The sequence below is a fragment of the Bos javanicus genome, chromosome 20 (genome assembly GCF_032452875.1).
Source record: "Bos javanicus breed banteng chromosome 20, ARS-OSU_banteng_1.0, whole genome shotgun sequence".
NCBI classification, from domain to species: Eukaryota; Metazoa; Chordata; class Mammalia; order Artiodactyla; family Bovidae; genus Bos; species Bos javanicus.
The window spans coordinates 65,022,164-65,040,041 of NC_083887.1; the positions used below are offsets into that span (position 1 = coordinate 65,022,164).

The following is a 17,878-nucleotide window of genomic DNA, read 5'->3' on the forward strand; positions in this document are numbered from 1 at the left end:
ATTATCTAATGTTTTGCTTTATATCGAGTATTCACAGACTAGAAATTAAAACCTGCCTCTTCTGGAGATTAAGGTGTCCTGGTAAGTAGTGTTTCTAATAATCCATGTAAAAACCCTCTTTTGAAAATATACACACACACTTTAGGAGCAAAGAAATGACTCTTCAGTGGTCTCTCCTTACTTCTTTCCTTTGGGGAGGAATGGGGTGGGGGAGACCGCTTTTCTCCCTTTAGTGACGTGCAACATTAAAGCGTCTGCCTTGGTCGTGGCTGTGCACAAACTCGGGCTCCAGGTGGAGCCCCCTCCCACAGCAGGTCTACGCACTCTGCATAGAGTGGGGTAGGGGTGTGGAGGGCTCTGGGAAGGGGCCTCTAACCACACGTGCTCACACCCCTAGCCTGTGAGGAACACAGACACAGACTGGACCCACCAGTCTGCCAAACCTCACCTCTTTATGACAAAAGTGTGTAACAGAAGTGAAATGCTTTCACATATACAGGATATTTAACAGCAGGGATAAAAATGTTCAAAAGAAAATGGAATTACTCAATAGTATGAGAGTCCCTTGGACTGCAAGATCAAACCTTTCAGTCAATCTGAAAGGAACTCAACCCTGAATATTTACTTGCAAGGACTGATGCTAAAGTTCCAATCCTTTGTACACCTGATGCGAAGAGCCGACTCACTGGAAAAGACCTGGATGCTAAGATTAAAGGCAAAAGGAGAAGGGGGCAGCGGAGGATGAGATGGCTAGAGAGCATCACCAACCAACTCAATGGACATGGTTTGACCAAACTCCAGGAGACAGTGAAGGACAGGGAAGCCTGGCATGCTGCAGTCCATGGGGTTGCAAAGAGCTGGGCACGGCTTAGCGACTGAACAGAACAATGGTATGTAAGCAAAACCATCTAGTTTTGATGCCTGCCATATTTCTTTTTTTCTATTAGAAATTCAACTAAACCTCCACCAACAGCCTTGACACACTCTCTTCTGAAAGTTCAGCCCACTGAGCTCCACAGGACCCACACCCAGGGCTGAGCCGCACGACTGTGAGCAGGTCCAGTCACGGCTTCCCACCTGAGGCCGGCGGCTGGGGCGGGGGCTGGGGGAGGCTTACGGATGGGGCTCCAAGAGCCAGCACAGATAGCCCCTAAAACTGTGCAAAATGCTTATATATAATCATTCTTCTTGAGGGGGGTCCATGATTTCTCCAAGATTCTCAAAGGAACAAGGACCACCACTCTGAGAAGTGACCGTCACAGGACGGGCTAGCCTGGGCTCGACTCCCCTGGCCGCTGACCTCAGCTTCCTTGCCTGGGGCTCCTATATGCCAGTGCTGTGCTGATTCCATTATTCTTTCGTGGCTTAATGAGTAAGACAGCAAAACTACTCTCTCCAAGTGGAATCACCTCCAGACACTCCTCATTTCAGCCCCTCCTTGAAGTGAAAAGAAAACAGGGATGAGACAGAGAGACAAAATGACGGGTCAGGAATAAACGCGACGGGCCAGGTGGCTGGCCGCTGTCCAGACACCTTCTCCTCCTGGCGCATGTGGATGAGGACAAACCACAGGCGAGCCTCTGCACTGACTAGCAGCATCCCCGTGCTCAGAGACACATTCTGGAACTTACCGAGATGTCCAACTCTATCAGAAGAGTGGTTTTTATGGCATCATTCGTAGTCAGCTGAACTGCCTTTGAAACTGGAACGTGAAACACTGGATCCACCAAACTCACAGATGCGTGACTTTCCTCCTTGAGAAAGAAATGTGATAAAGTGCTATAAGCGCGATTTTCAACTATTCTTACCACTGCTTCACTTAGCGGCAACGTCAGAGCTACAGGATCTTTCAACGTTCCCTGATGAGATTTCAGAATTCTTCTCTAGGGTAAATGGCTACAGACAGGCCTCTCAATCTTTCAGAAGAGAAGCTCATCTATATTTTAAACTCCTTGTCTACTAGGCTTTAAAATTTCTGAGATTATATGTAAAATATCAGATACTAGCACTTTCCACGGAAAAGTCTAACAGTCTTCCTAATGAACTATGCAAAAAGAGTGTGTGTGCCCATTTCAGAAGGAGATTCGAAAGGAGTAACAGATGTTTACGGTCGGAAGCTGTCTGCACAAATGGTGACAAGAGCCCTCAGAGCGGCGGGCGGTGCTGTTCCACAGAGCTTTCTGGACGGTGGGGATGCCCCATAACCTCACTGGCTGATACCTGACCACTGAGCATTGAGCCCTGGAAACATGGCTGGTATGACTCAAGAACTGAATTCTTAATTTAATTTTCATTAATTAATAGTAGCCACACACAGATAAAATTAGACAACACAAGCCTTGGGAAACTAGAAAGAAACCCAAATCTTGGTCCTACCTCACCAGATTCATAACTTGCTGCTTCTAAGTTCTAATAAAAATAGAAACTTACATCTCGGAAAGTGCTGGTCAGTTAGCTGTGGATGAGTGGCTGTGTGGGAAGGCCATGGAAGGCCAGGGCTGAGGGTCTGAGAGTTGTAGTGACAGGGACGGGGGCACAGCCTTCAGCAAGGCTGCCGGCAGTGCTCACAGCGGGCCCCCAGCCCCTCGCTGTCACCTCCGAGGATCCTCTGAGCACTCAAGGTCACACCTCCGTCTAGAGGCTGCCCATAGCCAATGACATCAACGATTGTAAAGGCCCAGCCCCTGTGCACAACCCAGGACAACCCTGAAGGACTGCCCCAGCTTCAGAGAGCCCTGCAGCTCAGCTTCTTCTGTATCCCATCTGGCTCCTGCCCCCTGACATCCCGGGGTGAGGGGGAGGCCCCGAAGACCATCTCACAGTGATTCCTGGTAGCCCAGCCTGGGACAGCCAGGGCCAGAGTGGCCCAAAAAAGTCACTAAAATGGGCGTGTGGCGCTGGAGGGCTGCCCCGGCCGGCAGTGAGAACACACCTGGGGACAGGACACCAGCTGCTGCGGGACACGTGCTTGGGACCGAGGAGGGTGCGACACGGATGGGGCTGCTGGGCTGGAGGCCTACGGCTAAGCTTCACCGACACTTTTGGAAAAAAATGCAAAAAGCCAAGAATAATGAGGCAACAACTAAAATCTACCAGTGAAAGCCAGAGGACACTCTCAATAGCTTACACATGAGCACTCACCTGCCGCAGCCTGAGGGCAGAGAAAGCCAGGGATGACACGGCAGGGAAGAATGGGAGAGCGACACCTGCGTGAACGTCTTGAATCCGGAGACAAGCCCTGGCACCCGCGGAAGGGGCTGCTCCTTCCGTAAGGGCAAGAGCTCCCTTCTCGCGTTAAGACAACACAGGGACTCCACCCCGCACCCTATCCCTCCTCCTGGCTGCTGGACCAATAACTACAGTTAAGAAGCAACAGGCCTGGCTGCCCGTGCGCTGGGCCAGCTCCAAAGAAAGGGCAGGACAGCACCATGCATCAGCAGAATACGTGTGCCCCAGACAGGAGGCCGAGGTCCCGGGCCAGGCGGGGCGGGACACAGGTCCGGATGAAGGGCTTTCTAACTGGGACGCTCTCCCAGGACTCAGGCTTTCCTCACCCTGCCAGAGCCCCAGAGATGACGTAAACACGCGGACAGCAGGGCGACAGAGCAAAGAAAAAGTGAAGTGGGGCAGAAATGCCAAGACACTGGAAGACAGGATTGAAAAGCTCAGAGAAGAGGGCCTGCCAGAGTGGACAAAACCACGCAAGGCCAAACCCACCAGCCGACACATGCTCCCTGGAGCACCCAGAAACCACCTCACTGCCAAGGCCAACAGGACTGTGCTGGTCAGGGGGACAGCCACACCACCGAGCTCACTGGCTGACCAGAGCTCGCAAAGCGGACACCCCCACCCCCCAGCACCAAGAACTGAGGGAGGTGGGAGCACTTGGCCAGGAACGCCGGGGGAGGGGTGTGCACAAGGATCACAGTGAGTAGAAAAGCTGGGGGGTGGCTGGGGGCCCAAGTCCCAGAAATAACGAGAATGATGAGCACATGGCTTCCAGAGGCTCAAAATGAATGGGCAGCCAGCAAGGGCACTGGACCAGTCCTTACGAGGAAAAGAAACCAAGACGTTATGAGCGGGAAGCTGTCCAATGAGAGCTCGAGACCCCCTGTCCAGCTGCTGGACCTGAGTCAGCTGTCAGACCCGGAGCCCTCCCATCTGACGGCAGGAGCAGGCAGGCCCCCAGGAGAAGCGACTCCGCGAGGCACAGAAACCGCACTCACTGACGCTGCCCCCAGGGATAAAGGTGCACTGGACTCAGGGACAGTGGGTAGAGGGGGCAGTGCGGCCGCTGGCCCTCACAGCCCTGAGATCTGTGGCCGGGGCGACCGGAGTCCAGGGGTAAACAAGCACTGGACTCGGACAGCAGGGAGAAGGGGCAGTGCGGATGCTGGCCCACACAGCCCCGAGGCCTGAGGTCGGGGGTGACCGGGGTCCAGGGGTGACCGGAGTCCAAGGGTAAACGAGCACTGGACTCAGGGACGGCGGGGAGAGGGGGCAGTGCGGCTGCTGGCCCACACAGCCCTGAGATCTGTGGCCGGGGCGACCGGAGTCCAGGGGTAAACAAGCACTGGACTCGGACAGCAGGGAGAAGGGGCAGTGCGGATGCTGGCCCACACAGCCCCGAGGCCTGCGGCTGGGGGTGACTGGAGTCCAGGGGTAAATGAGCACTGGACTAAGGGACGGCGGGGAGAGGGGTCAGTGCAGCCACTGGCCCACACAGCCCCGAGGCCTGAGGCCGGGGGTGACAGGAGTCCTGACCAAAGTGTGGCTCAAAGGGCCAGTCAGTGGCTAACCTAGCGGTTAGCAGTGAAATCCTGGCCTGTGGGCTATGAGCCATCACAGTGGGGAGGGTCAAGAAGAAGCCTCTGAACCTGACACCTTTCTCTCTCACCTCTCAAGATAAAAGATGAAAATTAGACTATCCTGGGGAGAGCGATAGATATCAAAACAATCCTTAAAAAGCTGAAGGACACGGGAGGATGATAGACATGGAGTTCACCAATCGGGCCCCTGGAAAAACCAGACAGCTCCTGGGGGATGACCCTGAGCCAGCAGCAACCCAAACAAGCAGCAGCCCCAGGCACGCCCGGGCGGATGGTTCTCTGATAGAGCAGTTAATACAGCCTCTCGTGCAGGGCTCATCCAAGAGGATGTGGCCAATGTGCTCTCTTCCATCTCCACCCACAGAGGACCAGACGTGCTCACAGGCACGCACTGTTTACCATTTTGCCCCAAGACTGTGACAGTGTTCCTGCTCGCTGGCACAAGACAGCGTGAGTAAACGGGGACCGTCTGGACACTCAGCAAACCTTGCCCAGCCCCGCCGCATCAACACCTTCACGCCGGGGAGACGACGCTGGCGTCCCCACGGCCCATGGAGACTCAGGGCTCGTGGTGATGTCCGGTGTGTCAGGACGTCCCCTCCCGAGGAGAGGATGCACTCTCTCCTCCTGCCCTTCACCGGGAGAGGTGCCTCCCACCTGGCAGGCCCCAGCAGCTCAGAGCCGCACACCCCACCCAGACACTGGGTGACACGGGAGGATGCGAGGGCTGAGGGCCCAGGGCAGGGAAGGGCTCTGGGCAGGGCCCCGAGACGCGCCCACTGAGGCCGTGCGGCACGTAACCCGCAGTCCAGGCGGCCCCACAGTGGTGGGGGCACCAGGGACGGGGAGACGGCGCTGGGTGGAGGGAGTGGACCGGCTGTGGGCTCTGTTACGGCTGCACTGAAGCTCCAGCTTCCCAGGCGGTGCTAGCGGTCAAGAACCCACCTGTCAGTGCAGGAGATGAAAGAGACGTGGTTTCGATCCTTGGGTCGGGAAGATCCCCAGGAGGAGGGCATAGCAACCACTCCAGTATTCCTGCCTGGAGACTCCCATGAAGAGGGGAGTCTGGCCGGCTACAGTCCCTGGGGTCACCAAGAGTCAGACAAGATGGAAGTGACTGAGCGCGAGAGCACCAAAGCTCAGATTCTGGTTCTGTCCAACCAGGCACCATCCTCCCCTCCCCCACCCACCCTTCTCCCCAAGGGGGTTATCCCAAGATGATGCCCTAAAACAGGAAATTTATTTTCCTCAATCCCTTATCCTCTAGGTATATACTTTAAACAGATTTACACGTTTCCATTAAATAGTTGAGATTTTAAAAAATCTTTTGAAGACATTACCAACAACTCAAGCCTATTTAATGACACCTATCATAAAAGAAACTCTCAAGCAGATCCTAAGTGAAGCACCTTGTCATAACAATCAGAGATCAACACCCCTGCCACACACACTCACCCTTGCAGCAGAAACCCGGGGCCGGCTCACCACCCTGAGCCCACCCGCCCGGCACATTTACCACAGCCACTCCTGTCCCCAGTCCTGCCTAAGATGTACTTGTTGTGATAATCCCTTTTAATAAAGAATGAAACATGAGTGTGAAAACAATAACCCAGGGAAGGTCACATAAAAACCTACCTGTTTGTCTGAATGCATTAGAAAAACACTGTAAAAATATGATGCTGGAAACACTGGTATGCATATCAAGTGTTCGCAAACAGTTTTCAAATAAACTAGAAAGCGGCACTTAAACTGTTTCTCAAATGTCTTTCCTCATTTAATAAAAAGAAAAGCAGAAACCAGAAACCACGACAGTTGCATTAAGAATGTGGTTTACCTGAGAAAGCCCACACAGAACTCCCTCTGAACAGAGAGGGGTCAGCCATGCGTCACAAGACCGGCTGCCCTGGAAGTTTATTCCAAGCATGTTGGAAGAAATTTCAGGGAACCATATATGACAATCGTGGGGTAATATCAGCTATTATTCAACTTGATGCTCAGAAATGTACAGATCACTTTAAAGTCATTTATTTACTGATAGGAAAGATACGCAAGGCATAGAAAAAAAGATTTAAACAGACAAAAACAGCTCTATAAAATATTATGAACAGAAAGAAAAACCCCTAAAATGGAGTATCCCAGGACAGCAAAGATCCACACTGGAAAAGTGATCTTACTGTACCTGACTCAAATTAGTTGCTGAGATAGTTTTCTGAGAGCCCACAACTCGCCCTCACCTGACTGACATCTAAGGCAAGAAGCCAAGACGTTACTTCTCCAAAGGAATGGAGAAACTGAGCTCATATCCATTTACTTCTTCAAAGAGAAGCCAGGTAATAACACAAGCGCCATCTTTAATGCCTGGAGGTAACGCCTCTTTGGGAGCTACTCAACTCCACCACTGCAGTGCAGAAGCAGCCTTGGATGGACATGGCTGTGTTCCAATAAAACTTTATTTACACAAGAGCTAGTAGACCACATTCACCCAGCACACCATAGTTTGTTGGCCTCCACCATAACATAATTTAAAAAATACCACCAACATCACTGCTTACCTGGCCAAGGGCCTCCTCCAGATGCACCTCTAAATATTCCGGTGGTAAAGAGGGAATATTCAGAGAGGCTTGTGAAAGTGGGGGTACTGAACGGGTAAGCGAGGCCTCAAAGTCTACAATCAAAGTACTTGATTGACTGCTGTTCACTGCATTTTGTTCCAAAACTTCAGCAGCCTTTCCTCCAGAATCATCTAATCTCAGAAGTCCAACTTGTGATTCCACGTGTAATAATTCTGGCGTCACGGCGTCACGGGAGGCATGAGATGCCATCGTGAGAGTTTCACTTGTGTCCTCTCTTCCTCTGTTCGACAGAAAATGCTTCTCGAGGGCGGCCCAGAGTCCGTTAATCCATGGCTCAACCACAAGTTCTAAACTGAGTTGTTAAAAAAATAAGAAAAAAGAAACAAACACTTTAAGTTCTTCATTTAAACACATGACAATGGGATAACGGGAGAATCTGTCCACTTGACAGAATGCTGTACAACTGTCAGAAACATTTGCTATGAAGGCTATTCAGAATACAGAAATACTTATTATTTAGCTAAAAAGCAAAACATTACTGTGTTCATTAGCACTGAGCTATAAAAAAGTATGAACAAGCATAAAAGAGAACAAAAATGAAGATGATTTAGTAAAAGGTAATAGGAGTATGATTCCACTTAACTTCCTAAAATAGAGTTGGTATTGTAAGAAGACATGGTTTTAAACAGGCATGATAAATTCTGATAAGGCTAACAGGAACATACTCAAAATCCAAGTCTACTCTAATATCATAAATGATAATTACATCAAATGCACCACCAAGTTTTGCCTAGTCAATTTACTGATCTTTGTTTCCTACAGACTTAAGATACCACCAAGAAACCACGCCAGATTAATGCTCTTTGACTAAGAGCTCCACGCTTCAATCATCCTTTAGGAGAGTGGATTAACCGTAAGTACATTATAAAATATGCTCATCTACTGACTACTGGCTGGAGAAGGAAATGGCAACCCACTCCAGTATGCTTGCCAGGAAAATCCCACCGACAGAGAAGCCTGGCAGACTACAGTCCTTGGGGTCGAAAAACAGTCGGACACGACTTAGTAACTAAATAACAAACTGACTACTGGCAAAGTATGACAATAGTACCATTCCCTACACTCTGTTCACACAGTGAATGGCTAAGAAGTACTGCATCAAGACCTTGAGAAGGATGTCTCTGTCATTTTCAATCACAACTCCAATGCGTGATCAGTCACGTTACAATTCATAGAGCTAAGTGACAAGAGGAGACACTTGTGGACCTCTGTCTTATCGAGACTTTGGCTATAATTTCATTGTATTCATTTACTGCTCACGTGGCACATAGTTAAAAGTTTGGTGACACAGGACATCCATTCTCTCAGGAACATTTGGAAGAGCAAGCGTATAAAATTAATGGCTCAATAATGATAGCTACATTTAAAACACCATTCTCAGAACTCAGAAATACTAATACGGTAATACTCTTACAAGAAAGCTCATGCCCGCTGAGTATGCACTGTATGGCAGGCGTTGTTCTAAAACAAGTTTTATTCGTTCATTTGATGCTTCAAAGGATCTTAAATAATATATACTGTTATTATCCATTTCACAAGGGGGAACACCAAGACACAGAAAGTTTAAGTAATTTGACCCATGCTTCATAGTAAGTGGGGAAAACCAAGGATGTGAACGCAGGTATTTTAACTCCAGTCTACATTCTTACGGAGAAGGCAATGGCACCCCACTCCAGTACTCTTGCCTGGAAAATCCCATGGATGGAGGAGCCTGGTAGGCTGCAGTCCATGGGGTCGCTAAGAGTCAGACACAATTGAGTGACTTCACTTTCACTTTCATGCACTGGAGAAGGAAATGGCAACCCACTCCAGTGTTCTTGCCTGGAGAATCCCAGGGACGGGGGAGCCTGGTGGGCTGCTGTCTATGGGGTCGCACAGAGTCGGACACAACTGAAGCGACTTAGCAGTAGTTAGCAGCTACATTCTTAACCCCTTCAATGTGGTGGTACAGTAAGCCAAGATGTCTCCTTGAAAATATTCTAATTTTAGAAGAGTACTTAGGCTGAAAATTTTAGAGATGCAGGCTGCTGAAGTACACACTGAACAATTTTAATGGTCAGGGCAATAAATCAACAGTGAACTCAAAAGCCTCTGAAGTAAAATATGAGGTGAGCAATCGGAATAATGGATTTATAAGCATTTAGCATTTAAACAGCTCACACAGGACAATAAACATGTAATGCCAACAAGGTTTTTCGTGGGGAAAAGAGCCCAACACAGCGAGACAAAACTGAAAGGTAACAGGCAAGGCAATGTGGTGGAGCTGTCACCATAAGGGACATGTGCCCTGGGGCAATGGAAAAAAACTCACAGCATCACTGCTGCAGAAAATGACGGACGCATGGACTCACAAAGGTGAGTTGCGGGCAAACAGAAGTGTCTCCAACATGCCCGTGCAAGGTGGTATATGCAGAAAAGCACAGCCTTTGCTGAACTTGTCATGTTGCATAAGCCCAGATCTAGTGGGTGAGATTTACTTAATACACAGAGCCAGCAGAAAAAAAGATCAAGTGCATGCCTGTGCTGTTATGACAGAATAAGGACAATTCTATAAGGTCTTTTGAGTTCACACGTTAAGAGGATTTGTAAGGTGGCACATAGGGTGAAATACTGAACTGTAAAGACAAGAATAAATTAATGAAACAGAAATTATATTCCTGGTTGGCAGGATGGTAAATGACCATGAAGACAGGGAGGGAGAGTGCCAAGGAGCCAGGGTGCCGGGAAGGCCTGTGGCATGCCTTCTCCACCTGTAATGAGCAGCCGGGAGCCCTGCATGGGGAGGTCCAGAGTCCAGTCACTCCCCTGCAGGCACATGCTTTCCAAGTTCCTAAAGAAAACAATGACTTTTGCAAACAGCTGTACACTTCCAAGCCTGAGGTAACCGTTCTGGGCTACCTTCCTAGTGTCTTCCATTAGCAGACACTGAGATGGACGGGGCACTTTGAAAAAAAAAAAAAAAATTCAGCAAAACAGATAAATCAAGCCCTAGAGGATTTTCTTTGGTCCCCAAACTAAAATAGGACTTTCAAGACTGAAAGTTAATGCTAGTTCAAAAGTGAACCCCTTTTGTAAACTGACTTACATCATGTACAAACATGCTTTACTGGAAATGACAGAGGTACATTGCTCTTACCCTACACAGTCATCCGCGTGGCCAGTGTCGTAGAAATGCTGGGCTCCAAGCTCCTGAAGTCGTTTATCAATTACCTTCCCCCCGTTACAGAAGTACGTGTATTCTGAATCACCCAGACCTAGAGTCCAAATGGGTTATTAGCACGAAGTAAGGTTTAAATTTAACCATATTCAGAAGACAGAAACAAAACATTCAGAAGAACACCATTCAAAGCTCTTCTTGACGAAACAGGAAATAATGTGTAGCTTCGTATTTTCTTATTTTTTCCTTGAGGAATACTAACTATGCAAACAGAAACAAAACAAGTACTTTGGACCACTGTTAACACAAATATATCTCACATTTTTGTTTCCACGAATCTGTGTAAAAATATGGTAATCTGAAAATAAGGATTAGCATACTAAATGAGAGGGTAACAGGCAGGAAGGCCAGGGGTCTCCAAATGGAGGAAATAGGCTGCAAGTGTCAGACACTTTTTCTCTCTCTCTTAAGCAGCAGGAGAAAACATACTAGTGTTAAATTTTTTCCCCTGCTCTATACAGATTTAAAAAGAGGTTTCTCTTAAAATTCTGTGTTGCCATGAGGACACCTGGCTCCACCAGAACTTAACTTTTCTCAAACCTTGAGCTAACCAATGCGTTTTTCTTAGGAAATGCTTGTCTTAAGCTATGGTAATGAACCATGTATTTACCTTAGACTCTTTCCTCTTAGGACTTAGAATGACACGGGCCCAACAAACCTGTGTGTCCTACTCATGCATTGTTCCCCTAATCTGTAACTGTTAATGAAACTATATGTTTTCTTGGAAACCTGCCTTTCTTCAAGATTCATGCCAATCGTTTTATGGCCCGGGATGACTCTCCTGGTGCCAACGTTATCTCAAAATGCATATTGTGGGTGAGGGGCTTGGTGCCATTCTCTAAGTTTTGGGACATCTCCTTTCTCTAATTAGCAGCCTGTTGACAGGTATACAACATACTGCTAAAGGCTAGCAGGGGGGCACTCTTTCTGTTCCCTTCTGATGTCTATGTCAGAAGTCTTCTCTATCTGTTTAATACTTTAATAAAACTTTATTACACAAAAGCTCTGAGTGATTAAGCCTTGTCACTGGCTCCAGGCTGAATTCTTCTCCTCTGGAGGCCAAGAATCCCAGCGTCATTCTTGGTTCAGCAACAACCTTTGCTCCTTTCACAAGAACATGCAATATCTGTATTTTCAGGCTTTTCTGATCCCACTGCAGGGTCTGCAAACTATAGCCTGTGTGTGGGCAATTACCATCCATTGTCTCTGCAAATAAAGTTTTATTGGAACACAGCCAGGTCCACCTGTTCACACCTTGTTAAGGCAGCTTTCAAGCTCCAACAGCAGAGATGAATAGTTGTTAGATAGACCAGTGACTTATGAAGCCTAAAGTATTTACTATCTGGTCCTTTATAGAGTTTACTGACTCCTAATCTAGAACAAGAGCTACATCCAAAACACAAACGACCATTTACTTGCTGTTTCTGTGTTGATATATTAAGAATTGCTTCTGTGTTTCCTCTTAAGAAATGGACTAACACTTTCATACTTGTTGAAAATTTAAAATTAAGAGCTTAAATTTTGCACTTGTTTGTCTCCCTGGATTTTTCCTACAAGAACAAGGTGAGCAATCCATTGGTGGGCCCATGTTGCTGCTGCTGCTAAGTTGCTTCAGTCATGTCTGACTCTGTGTGACCCCATGGACTGCAGCCTACCAGGCTTCTCCGTCCATGGGATTCTCCAGGCAAGAACACTGGAATGGGTTGCCATTTCCTTCTCCGGGCCTAAGATTGACTAAAATGGCCAGACAGGCTTCAGTCTTTCCTTTTAAATAATTTTGAGAAATTTTTAAAACAATATGTACATGTTCACTCTTCTAAATAAATAAATTGGAAAAAATGAATTAAAAAGCTATACACACTCTAAAATGCTCTCTTGAATACACTACACACGACAGATCTCGGCCAGGCCAGTTACTTATCATCACACATTCCATCCTTTCTAGATACCCTCCCCAAAAGTGCTCTCTAAGGAGAACAGAGAGCGTGAGCCGGGCAAATGAACCCTCAATTCCCTCTTTGGTGCAACTATCTCACTGCACTGGTCCTTCTGAGCCTTTAATATTTTAAAGCTATTCTTCACAGAGCCCTACCCTAGGCCAATGCTTCTTAAGTTGGGGTACATAGTAGTCACCTGAGAGCTTTAAAAAACAATGATCCCAGGACCCTACTTCAGAATGATTAAGTCGGAATCACAGTGTGGTGGGCAGGAAGGGGGCACTTGAAGCAATGACACTGGGAGGAAAACTCCCAGCGGGTGCTAGTGTGCGGCCAGGCTGGAGAACCAGCATCCTAGGCAATGGTCGTCTGCTAAGGAAGTCGTCACATAAGACCTTTGAGGGAAAAAAAACAAAAAACACAGCATGCAGAGTTGCTCCTTGGGTTTTGGCAGATTTGGGGTGAGGCCCAACCACTAACATTTCAAAAATGTTTCCCAGTTGAATCTGGTGTGCGCCCGAGGTTAAGATGCAAAATGGGGCCCTCCAGAGGAGCTGCTGGTGGGTGATGGCTAGGAAACAGTACCTGGTTTACCCTCAAATATTATACACACATAAAACACATCAAAAGTCAAGAAGGACAAAATCTATACAATGATGCACCATGGTTTTGAAAAACACATTTAGATACTAGTGCTAAAGCCAGCAGTAACATTCCAGTAACTACACAAAACACAGTCCACACCTAGTAATCCATACCGCAGGTGAGCCAGGAAGTCAGGCGGCAGCGTCTTGTCCTTAATGGCTTTAACAAACTTTCGGGCTGTGTCAGGCGGGTCTCCGTTGCCCGTGGTAGAAACTACCATCACAAGAGGGGCTGTTTCAGTTTTCAGATCATACTATAAAACAAGGGTGTCACGTCAGAGATCTACTGCTATGCAGACTCAACATACCAGCAAAACAATCAGCTTCATTTTCTGTCCTGTGGTCTGTGTCACATAATGGCAGAGAGGCACACAGATCATTTTAAATGGCAAAGTGAAAGTGTTACTCCTCAGAGATCAGGAAACCTAGCTGTCAGGAAGGGCCTGACCACCTCAGGGTTCCAGAGAGCCAAGAAAACGGAATACTGGGATCACTGGTGTTTCCAAGTCTTAAAATTCACATTTCCTTATTCTAATTCTCACCTAAATTTCAAGTACTCCCAATTAAGCACTTCACTCTCTCTATTCACAATCATGAGCTCTATCACTGGGCTCTGAGGTATTCACTTTATTTTTCATGCTGACGTTAACAGGTGAAGATTTGAGCTGACATCTTACCAGGCGACTCAACGTTTCTACAACACAACTCTGCAGTTTACAGCGAGTGACTTTACCTTAAAAAAGACAACTGATTGAGAAGGGCAGAGAGCTATTGAGTTAAAGTTGGATGAGGAACAACTGGAGAAACCATTCAGCTGAGGAGAGCAAACAACACGACTACCGGGGTATCAAAACCAACTCACTACTCACTTAACTTTTCAAAGAGCTGCTGGCCCCACCGGGGTCACTGGCGAGGGGGCCATGTCAGGGCTAGTTGTCTGATGCTGCCGACTCTGTTTCTGGGGTTAGTAACAGATTTGGACGGAGCTCCATCCTGTGGCACCACAGCTCACTCTGAACGTGCTGCAGGATCACGGAGCCCATGACTGGCAGTGCCCCAGGACCCTCCCGGCTGGGTGACTGGCTCCCCGGCGGGACCCTCCTGCCTGGGTGAGTGGCTCCATCAGGACTCTGCCTGACCCGGCTACATCAAGGAACTTTGTGGTTTCCCTTCTAGGAGCTGAGCTTATAATTCACCTCTGTGGCTGACAGGCTAGTCTTTCCGACCAGACACATGGGAAGGAACAGAGGAGGTTGTGAACTCGAGCAAGAGTGCATGGCCGGGTGGTTTTTCAAGTACTGAGCTGAATCTGAGGACTTAGGGGCTGGCACATCACCATGTGTGTTATAAGAGCCCTGCTCGTGGCTCAAGCCTGAATGAATGTTAGTCGCTTAGTCGAGTCCGACTCTCTGCAACCCCACGGACTATAGCCCGCCAGGCTCCTCTGTCCATGGGATTCTCCAGACAAGAATACTAAAGTGGGCTGCCATGCCCTAAGGCCTGAAATGCGTGTGACTATAACCTGAAGGCCTCAGACTAGGTATTCTAAGCACAGATCTGTTAAGATCTCATGTAAACTACTCAGTGAACATGAGTCTGAGCAAACTCCAGGAGGTAGTGGAGGACAGGGAGCCCTGGCATGCTGCAGTCCACAGGGTCGCCAACAGAGGGACACGACATAGCGCCTGGACAACAATCCTACGGTGGGAACTTCTGCAGAGACTGAATACAGAAAGACAAGCAGCCCCCGAGGCTCCCGCAGATCCTACACCTTCACTCTAGATTCTGTCTTCACAAAAGAATTCAGTGGTTCTGCACTTGGAAGAACTCTGGCACAAATGACAAGGTCATTATTTCAGGGAAGTTTGTACAGGGCACCAGGATTCATGAGGTGGAAAGCTCACATGTTCCTGTGAACACACACACCTCAATTGTTCCCAGGCACCCAGTGAGAAAAACAAGGCAAATATACTAGTTCCATTTATAGTTGAGAGTGGTTAGTCATCCTAGTTTTTAAGACCATGCAGTTTAATTTAACACACACACAGAGAAAAAAGTTGGCAGAAGTCTTACAACACAGTTGATAAAATGAATTTCTAAGTGTTTAAAAAAACAAAAAAAGGATCATGGTGGCATTTAGGGACCCACTTCGTTTTTTAACATCAATTCCCAACCAAGATACTTCAAAGCGTGAAACACAGTAAAAACCATGACTTACCTTATCCGACTCACTAATACAGTGGAGATCTGCATAAAAACCATATGTAACTGCTTTTTCACTTATCTCTTCGGCTATGGCCTTTGCTTGTCCTCGTTGTGTAGCATAGAGTAACAAAAACCTCCTCATCACCTCAAGGCATATGCTACAGCTCTAATAGTTACACTGTAAAACAGAAAGAGGAAAAGGGATTTCTCTCTTTAACGGAGCAGTAACAACCTGCAGGTATGAATTTTCTTAATTAAAAATGGACTGCAACAATATCCAGGGATAATATGAAACAGACTTACTAACTTTTTTAGCATTAATTCTTAAGGTCTAACAAAGACAGTATTCATGAAATCAAGGCAAATACAAGGAAAGCTCTAATGCCACAGCTCAGAAATCAGATTCTGGGGCCAGACTACCAGGGTTTGAATCCCGCCAGGAGTGACCATTCACAGGAGGGGAACTTCAGGCCGGACTCAGGCCTACTGACCAGTCTCTTGGTTCTCGCACCTTTAGACTGGGGACAATGACGGTACCTACCTGACAAAGACAGCGGTGTCCAATAAATGTCAGATACCTTTTCTCTTTTAAAAAAAAGGTAAAATTAAAAATTCACTAAAATGGTAAAAACTCGATTAAAATTGATTCCTACTTGATCCCAGTGGTAAATAAATCACAGTACTCTAGTTAATACCTTTCTTATTTAATTCAATTTCATATACATCTGCATGCATGTGTATACATACATACCTATAAACAGAGAAAAACACTTCTAATCCACTCAAATCTTTTACTAGTTTTACGTTTTTTCCTGAACAGATAACCAGGAGTAAAATAAAGGGCTCACAGATTTTTCACCACACCTCAAGTGTCTAAACCTGAGAGACTGTCAATATGTAAGGATTCAGGCTTCCCAGGTAGAACTAGTGGTAAAGAACCCACTTGCCAACGCAGGAGATATGAGACGCCTGGTTAGATTGCTGGGTTGGGAAGATCCTCTGGAGGGCATGGCACCCCACTCCAGTATTCTTGCCTGGAGAATCCCATGGATAGAGGAGCCTGGCAGGCTACTGTCTATGGGATCGAAAGAGTCAGACACGACGTAACAACTACACTACTACTACTAGGCTCCTCTGCCCATGAGATTCTCCATACTGGAGTGGGTTGCCATGCCTAGTGGGCTACAATCCATGGGGTCACAGAGAGTAGGACATGACTGAAGCAACTTAAGCACGCATGGCAAACTGAAACTCAAACCCCAAACTTGGCTTTCGGGAAACGAACCGCAGATACTTTTTTGCTCCTCTGGCCAATTAGATCGGAGGACAACTTAAAGCCACGAAGGAATTAAACGGCAGAATCACAGTATTAATAAGCAGGATGCTAAAAAGCAGGGAACAACCTGCGGAACAGAACAGCGCTGGATACAGCGGGTACGCAAGAGGTTAACTCTGGATTTAAAAAAAAAAAGAAAGCTTCCCGCATAGCTCAGTCGGTAAAGCATCTGCCTGCAATTGCGGGAGACCTGGGTTCAATTGCTGGGTCGCGAAGATCCCCTGGAGAAGGAAATGGCAACCCACTCCAGTATTCTTGCCTGGAGAATCCCATGGATAGAGGAGCCTGGCGGGCCACAGTTCATGGGATCGCAAAAGCCGGACACGACTGAGCGCTCTCTTCTTTCTTTCTAACTCTATATAAATGGATAAGGGGACGACGTGGAAACAGTACACACCGAGCTGATCCAGAAGCACGACAGCGCAGTGATGGAAAGGGCTTCTACCACTATCCAAGCCAGGGACCCAGGGCACTTCGCAGGAGCCACAGGCACCGTCCGAGATGCTCGCTGCGTGAGACCCTCGGCCCCTTAACCACCTTACGGAGCAGGCACTGCAGCCCACGTTCCTCAGCGGGTGGGGTCCCCGACACCCGCAGGACAAGGTCGGGGCGGAGAACCAGCGCGCGCAGCTGGTCCGCGTGCCCCGCATCCCTGCCTCCCGCGTCCCTCCCCCTAACCCGGTGCCCCAACGTGCCCTTAGACCCCCGTCTAGGAAAAGTGTTTGGAACCATAGACCCCGATCGGGGAACGGCCCACAAGGACCTGCGGGACCGGCTCCGCCGTTCTGCACGCCCCGCGGCGCCTCCGGGAGACGACGGTGAGGGCGCAGGGCCGAGTCCCCGGCGCAGTCAGCCCTCCACCCTACCAGGCCTGAGTCCGGACCTCCTCCCCGCGCGCGTCCAGCCTGGGCGGGAAGGAGGGACGCGGAGGCTGCCGCCGGTCGCCCAGATCTGGCAGCGGCGGCTGAGGAGGTACACTCACCTGAAGGAATCCGGTGGGGTTGCTGAGGAAAAAGCTCAGGGACGCGAGCCCCGGCTCCCGCGCCTGCGCACACCGCCTCGCGCCGGGGACCAATA

The 17,878-nt window shown here is 48.3% G+C and overlaps 1 protein-coding gene across 3 annotated transcripts in view; it reads right to left on the reverse strand.

Moving 5' to 3' along the window:
• The window catches only part of MTRR (5-methyltetrahydrofolate-homocysteine methyltransferase reductase), a 32,985-nt gene extending 15,113 nt beyond the window's left edge, over positions 1 to 17,872 (reverse strand). The window contains exons 1-6 of one of the 3 annotated variants that reach the window (XM_061393886.1): positions 17,784 to 17,872; positions 15,479 to 15,643; positions 13,361 to 13,514; positions 10,599 to 10,716; positions 7,382 to 7,754; positions 1,632 to 1,754 (exon numbers count right to left, since the gene is read on the reverse strand). In XM_061393886.1, coding sequence (XP_061249870.1) covers positions 1,632 to 1,754; positions 7,382 to 7,754; positions 10,599 to 10,716; positions 13,361 to 13,514; positions 15,479 to 15,607 — 897 coding nt within the window. In that variant the 5' untranslated portion in view covers positions 15,608 to 15,643; positions 17,784 to 17,872. Of the gene's footprint in view, positions 1 to 1,631; positions 1,755 to 7,381; positions 7,755 to 10,598; positions 10,717 to 13,360; positions 13,515 to 15,478; positions 15,644 to 17,684; positions 17,760 to 17,783 lie in introns of those variants that run through there. The other 2 variants (XM_061393887.1, XM_061393888.1) reach the window with 2 other exon arrangements.
• Between the last annotated feature and the right edge of the window lie 6 nt (positions 17,873 to 17,878).